This window comes from Belonocnema kinseyi, chromosome 2 (assembly GCF_010883055.1).
Source record: "Belonocnema kinseyi isolate 2016_QV_RU_SX_M_011 chromosome 2, B_treatae_v1, whole genome shotgun sequence".
In the NCBI taxonomy this organism is placed as follows: domain Eukaryota; kingdom Metazoa; phylum Arthropoda; class Insecta; order Hymenoptera; family Cynipidae; genus Belonocnema; species Belonocnema kinseyi.
Genome location: NC_046658.1, coordinates 75,294,265 through 75,301,500, shown reverse-complemented (window position 1 = coordinate 75,301,500; position 7,236 = coordinate 75,294,265). Strand labels below are relative to the sequence as shown.

The 7,236-nt window shown below is 24.6% G+C and overlaps 2 protein-coding genes across 3 annotated transcripts in view; one reads left to right on the top strand and one right to left on the bottom strand.

The window, feature by feature from the left end:
- LOC117167104 (atypical kinase COQ8B, mitochondrial) overlaps nt 1-5,687 on the top strand; it is a 16,643-nt gene extending 10,956 nt beyond the window's left edge. The window contains exons 8-12 of one of the 2 annotated variants that reach the window (XM_033351750.1): nt 13-175; nt 2,651-2,853; nt 2,936-3,088; nt 4,943-5,043; nt 5,137-5,687. In XM_033351750.1, the coding sequence (XP_033207641.1) occupies nt 13-175; nt 2,651-2,853; nt 2,936-3,088; nt 4,943-5,043; nt 5,137-5,311 (795 nt within the window). In that variant the 3' untranslated portion in view covers nt 5,312-5,687. Of the gene's footprint in view, nt 1-12; nt 176-2,650; nt 2,854-2,935; nt 3,089-4,942; nt 5,044-5,136 lie in introns of those variants that run through there. The other variant, XR_004466354.1, reaches the window with a different exon arrangement.
- Nucleotides 1-7,236, bottom strand: part of LOC117167106 (protein Mpv17) — a 27,298-nt gene that overhangs the window by 15,640 nt on the left and 4,422 nt on the right. The window lies entirely within an intron of this gene.

Genomic DNA, 7,236 nt, shown 5'->3' with positions numbered 1-7,236 from the left:
TTTTTTTTTTAGGTTTGGAATATGTTTCCCGAAGGTATGTTTATAGATAACGTGGTCGAAGTAGCGAAACGAGAACTTTCTTGGGAAGTCGACTACCTGAGGGAAGCTGACTGTGCTAAAAAATACAAGAAACTTATTGAACCTTATTCAGATTATTATGCTCCCGCAGTAATAGGTGAGGAATTTTGATTTACTTATTTATCTCTGACTAGTAAACTGCGCACTCTTCCCCCTATTCCTTTCTTTTGAAGAATTCCTCTCTTTCGTTTTCCCTTTTTTTCTCGCTTAAATTCGAACTTTATTAATGGAACCAAATAAGAAAATTCAACTATTTTTCGTTAAAAGTTTATGCTTTTTGTTTTAAAATTCCACTATTTTGTTGAAAAAGTCATTCGTTTTTGTTGAAAATTTAACTTTTGAAAGTTCAACTGCGGAAAACTCAATTTTCAATTTTCTTTAATTTTTCTTCTTTAAAAATTGAAGTTTCTTTGAATACTCCAAAATGTGTTACCAAATACTTAAATTTTTTAATTCCAACTTTTGAAAATTGACGAAAATTAAATATTTAATGGTTGAAAGTACAATTTTCATTTTTCTTTTATTTTCAGGAGTTAAAAATGGAAATGTTTTGTAGAAAATTCGTCTTTTTGGCTTGAAAATTCAACAATTTAATAGAATTTTTTTTTTAAACTGAATATTAATTTTTGAATGAAAATTAAACTATACATTTTAAGATCAAAATTTTTTTTAGTTTCAAAATTCAATTATTTGGCAGAAAATTTATAAAATTTGTTTGAAAATTCTACTGTTTGGTTAAAAATGTATGTGTTGGATTCAAAATTCGTTATTTTGTTAGAAAATGAATCTTCATTGCTTAAAATTTTATGTATTTCAATGATAATTCGTCTTTTTTATTAGATAATTAATTTTTTTGAATTGAAAATTTAGCATTTCGGATGAAATTTTTTTCTTATTCGGCTAAAAGTTTCTTTTCGTAGTAACGTTATCTTTTTTATTAAAAATGCAACTGCTTGGTTGCAAATGAATCTGTTTTGTATGAGGACTCAATTATTTTCTTTAAAATTTTCTACTAAAATACGTATACTTTCCATTTTAATTTTTCTCCAATTTTCAACAGTTTCTAATTGAACTATTTTGTTGAAAGTTATTTTTTTCTTGCATTCAACTGCTTCTAAAAAATTTTTCTTCTTGGCTAAAAAATCAACTATTTGTTAATAACTTTTTTGGTTAAAAATTCATTTTTCTTGGTTGAAAATATTTTATTGTTGGAAATCTTCACTTTCAGGTTCAAAATTCAACCTGATGAAACTATTTCAATAACATTTTTTTTGTATGGAAAATTTAATTATTTGGTTGTGAATGAAACTGTTTGGTTGAAAATGATTTTTTTAATGAAAATTCAACTATTTGGTTAAAAATTTATCTTTTTTGGTTTAAAATGATATTTTCTTGTTGAAAATTGATCTTTTCAGGTTAAAAGTTCAACTTTATTCTTAAAAATTCGCCTTTTTTGCTTGAAAATGCATCTGTTAGGTTGAAAATGGAACTGTTTTTTTATTTAAAATTCGTCCCTTTTGATTGAAAGTTTTTTTTGGTTACATTTTTATTTTAGTACACCTATTTAGTTCAAAATATATCTTTTTGGTTGAAAATGATCTTTTTTTGAAAATTCACATTTTTAGGTTTATAATTTAACTCTCTTCTAAAAAATGAGTCTTTTGGTACGAAAATTTAACTATTTGGTTAAAAATGCAAATGTTTTGGCTTGAAAATTCATCTATTTTGATTGAAAGTTCAAGTATCTTCCCCTTGTTTAAGAATTCCTCTTTTTTCACCCTGTTTTAAAGGAACTTCCTCTTTGCCTCATTTTTTTCACTTAAATGCGAACTAAATTAATAGAACCCAATAATATATTAATATTATGTTATATATTGATTTATGATAATTTTTTTAAAGTTAATTCTGTTTTGTTAAAAATTCAATTTTTTTGTTGAAACATCAAATATTTTGTTAAAAAGTTATCCTTTTCAATTGAAAATTGTCATATTTTTTGGTTGAAAATTCGTTATTCTTGGTTGAAAATTCGTCATTCTTGGTTGAAAATGAGTTTATTTGCTAAAAATTAAACTGCTTCTAAAAAAATGCATCTTCTTGGCTGAAAAATTTAACTACTTGGTTGGCCATGTAACTGTTTTTGGTTGAACTTTAATTTTTTTATTTGAAAATCCTAACATTGGCTTGATTATCTTTTATGGTAGAAAAATAATCTTCTTTGGTATAAATTCCATCTTTCTTGATTGAAAATGAACTTTTTTTCTTACTAGTTCAACTGTTTTATCAAAATATTTAAATCTTTTTTGTTGGAAAATTCGACAATTCGATGGAAAACTCATCTTTTTTGGTTCGCAATTATCTATTATTCTTGAAAATTCACATTTTGAGGTTGATCATTTAACTGTTTTCTAGAAAATTTTGTTTTTTGTTTGAAAATTCATCTCTATTAATTGAAAATTCAAGTTTTTAGTTGTAAATGCAATTGTTATATTGAGAATTACTTTTTTCTATAAATCTATTTGGTTGAAAATTTAATTTTTGGATACGAATATAGTAATGTAATTATTATTTGTAGACGAGCTAAGTACGCAGCAAGTTTTTACTAGCGAACTGGTAGAAGGTATTCCAGTAGATAAATGTGTAGAAATGGACTTGCAAACGCGGGAGCATATATGCAGAATGATAATGGAACTATGTTTGAAGGAACTTTTCGTGTTTCGCTACATGCAAACAGATCCGAACTGGTCCAATTTTTTCTACGACACTGAGACGAAAAAAGTACGTGGTTCAAATATTTGAATTAACAAATAATTTTACTCAATTAGGTATGAATTTTATCATTTATATAATTTGATTGCAGTTAATTTTGCTTGATTTTGGTGCATGTAGAAGTTACGAAAAATCATTTATGGATAAATACATAGAAGTGATCAACGGAGCTAGTGAAGGAGACAGAGAAAAAGTTTTGACTCTTTCCCGCGACATGGGATTCTTAACAGGATATGAATCAAAGGTAAAGTAATTTAAATATTAAAATAATTACATTTATAATGTTAAAATATTGAAAGAAGTGATGAAAAAATAGAGAAACAACGAGGGAATAATTTATTTATTTTATTTCGCGATAAAATTGGTCTGTAAATATTTCTAAACTTTATTGATAAAAGAGAATATTTTGAGTCTAAATAATTTTTTAATATTGGGAAATAATTCTGTTGTTTTTAACATTTTGCCACCGCACTATAATTTGGAAACTTTTTGAGACTTTTAAAGGAAGGGGAAAACTATAATCGTAGACAAAAACATTACCTATACCGACATTATGACTTCTAGCAAAATTTTAAATGATATAGGTTTTATTCCCCACGATTCTTAAAATTCATGGGAAACTTTTAACTGATTTTGTATTTTAAAAACCTTAATCTATAGAGAAAATAGAAAAAGATCTAAAAACATTTGAAAGATTTCCTATAATTTCGAAAAAAGTGTGTACACTTGAAAAAAAATGTTTGGAGTTTTGAAGCGAAATTTTGCAATCTTGCAAGATTACAACATTTTTATAAAAATTAGATTAAGTTTAAGATATATTTAACAGTTTTGAGAAGATTAAAAATTAATATAAAGCATGAAAAGATTAAAAAATTGTTCGAAACAGAATATCGAAGATATTAAGGGCGTGGGAATTTGGTTGGAAGCAGTACTATCGAAATTAGCCAATTTTTTACGTTAATACGGATTTTATTCAAAAGAAGAATAGGCCTTAATTATCTAAAAAAATTTATCCTAGCATTTATTAAGTAAAGTGAGGCAATTTAATTTTTAGGTTTGGTCCTAGTTCCGTAGCCCATAAAACAATTTTTTAAATTCTGCAGAATTTAAAAGAAACTTTAGTTAAATTTGAATAATATTTCAAAACTTTTAAAAAGATTAAAAATTAATTGAAATTTCACAAGATTTCCAAACATTTAAAAAAATGTAAATATTTATTGACTTTGTTTTGAAATATTAATTTAAGAGATTTTAAAGAGATCAAAAATATTTAAAAACTTTGAAAGAGTTCTGAAAATTGATCAAATATTTTCAATTTCTTCCAAACTTCTAAAAGTCTAAAATATCCTACAAACTGAAATCTTTAAAAATCTGTTTGAATTTCCTTAAGAATCTTAAGAAAATTATATTTAATATTTATATAACCTTACAAAGAAGTAAGCTTAAAAAATAAATATTTATTCGAAATTTTTATTTTGTATTACAAATTATTTTTACCCCAAATTATTGTAATTTGAGTGAATTTTTTTTTCTTTTTTGACTGAAAAATCTTTTTTGGTTAAAAATTCAACTATTTTATTTGAAAATTCGTCTTCTGGTGTTAAAAATAAATCTGTTTTGGTTAAAACTTCCATTATTTGGTGAAATGTTGAACTACTTTTGAAAATTGTATTTTTTGGGGGTTATTAACGTTTTTTTGGTCCTGAATTCAACTACTTAGTGAAGATTATTTTTTTGTCCGAAGATTCATAATTTCAATTGAAAATTTTGCTCTTCGATTGACAATATAACTATTTCGTTGAAAGTGCATACTTTGAAGTTAAAAATTGAACGGTGTTGTAGAACATTCGTCTCTGTTTGAGAAAGCTTAATTTATTTTATTTTAATTTGTAATTTTCTTATATTTATTTTATTTCTTTAAATTTATTTCCAAAAATATTTTTGCATTTTCTCAAGAATCTTAAGAAAAGTATATGTATATAAACTTGAAAGAAAACAAACTTAAAAAATAAAGTTTTTAAAAATGTGTATTTTACATTAAAAATGATTTTCCCCTACAAATAAAAACTACACGATTGATAATACTTTTTTTAAAAAGGTTATGGAGGAAACTCACGTAGATGCAGTGATGATTCTTGGTCAAGTTTTTAGCAAAGATAACGAGTACTTTGACTTCGGAGGCCAAGATGTCACCAGAAGGTAATGAAGAATTAATTTGTTCATAACTGAATTAAAAATACGTATTCCATCTCTTTCTAGATTGAAAACGAATTTTTTTAAATCCCTTCACAGGATACAGAAGCTCGTTCCAAAAATACTGTCTTACAGACTTTGTCCGCCTCCAGAAGAAATTTACAGTTTGCACAGAAAATTGTCCGGCGCATTTTTACTATGTGCAAAACTAAACGTTAAGATAAATTGTCGCGACATGTTCCGCAGAGTTTATGCAGGATATCAATTCGGATAATTGCTGAAGAAAAATAAAAAATGGAAGGTTTGATTTTCACCTAAATTAATAAAATGGAACATCAAAAAGGAATTGTATGGAATATTAACAAAATGACAGTGCCTTTTTGTATCTTAATTTTGAAAAGCGGGAATTTTTTCTTCTGCAGATTTCTAGGGAATTATATTGATTAGCAGAAGATAAATAATTAATATTCAATTAATGATAACTATATAAAAAAAGTATTGACGGTCGTATTATAGGAGAATTGATATGAGAAATCTAAATATTTAGTAAGTGACAGAACGGACCTTTTTATTACAAGTCCTGAATTTCTTTTAAAAATATTTTGTATTTAATGTTCTTCAGTGAAAAAGGATTGAGAACGCCCGGTATTTGTATGTATTTTAAAAACGTTAATTATATATATTAATTGTATAAGTTACGTGATTTGTTTTATTTACTTTATATTTATTGAAAAATGGTATAAATTGTGTAAAATCTTTGTGGGTGTACGGCAACGATTTTTCTATGCTGTCTTACATGGTGTACACTTTTTGTTAAAAATTCATATTTTTAACTGCTTCATTAAGAATGAATTTTTTTGGTTGAAGATTCATGATTTTAATTAAAAATTCAACTGTATTGTAGAAAAAAAAATGGAAAATTATTACTTTTTCAATTAAAATATGATTATTCAATTTTTAGTTAAAAATAGATCTTTTGTGTAAACTAAAAATTCAACTATTTATTTGAAAATTCTTATTTTTTGGTAGAAAATTATTTTTCTTGGTTGGAAGTTGAACTACTTTCTTTAAAAAATGTTTGTAGAAGATACATGCTGCTTTTTTGTGCAGACTGATAATTAAACTTTTTGGTTGTGAATTACTTTTTTTGTTGTTGAAATTTTATATTTTTGTGTTAAAATTCGACAGTTTTTTGTAGAAAATTCACATTTGTATGAGAAGTTCAGCAATATGGTAGAAAATTCACCTTTGTGGTAGAAAATTAATATTTTAAAATTAAAATTGAACAGTTTGATTTTTGGTTAACAATTTTTTTCAATTTAGAACTTCCACTATTTGATTGACAAGTTTTTTAGTCTGTTGAAAATTCGTTTTTTTGTAGAAAATTAATCTTTCTGGTTAAAAACTCAACTATTGGGTAAAAAATGTATATATCATGTTGAAAATTTGTCTTTTTTTATAAACAAAATTTTTTGCCTAAAATTTTACTATTTGATTGAAAATTAAATTTTTTTATCGAAAATTTATATTTTCATATTGAAAATGTATGTAGTTTATTAAAAATGCGCCTTTTTTTGTAGAAAAATCACCTTTTTAGTTGAAAATCCATCGTTTGGCAGATATAAGTTCAACTATTCGAGTTTAAGATTCATCGTTTTAGTTGAAAAGTAATCAGTTTGACCTTTTGTAGTTTAAAATTTAACAATTAGGATGTGAATTTGTCTTTTTTGATTGAAAATGAATTTATTTCGTTGAAACTTCACGTATTTTGATTTTTTTGAACTACTTTTTTTTTAGAAATCGACTTTTATTGGTAGAAAATTATATGTTTTAAATGTTAATCTCATTGTTTGAAAATTCTCCTTTTTGGTTGAAAATTCAAGTATTCCAGTTAAGTTTTCGTAATTTTAATTGAAAATTCGTCTTTCAGGTTAAAAATAAATTGACTTGTATGTAAAATAAACTCTTTTGTTCCAACTTAATTTTTTTACTGAAAATTCATCATTTTAATTAAAAATTCATTTCTTTAAAAAAAGTATTTTTTAAAAATAATTTTGTTCTTAAATTGAGAATACTATTCCAGTTGAATATTCCATAATTTTAGTTTGAAAATTCATTTTGTATGGTTGAACATTCAGTTTTTGACTGTAAATTTATTTATTCAATCTTTGGTTTAAATGAATATATATACATATATAT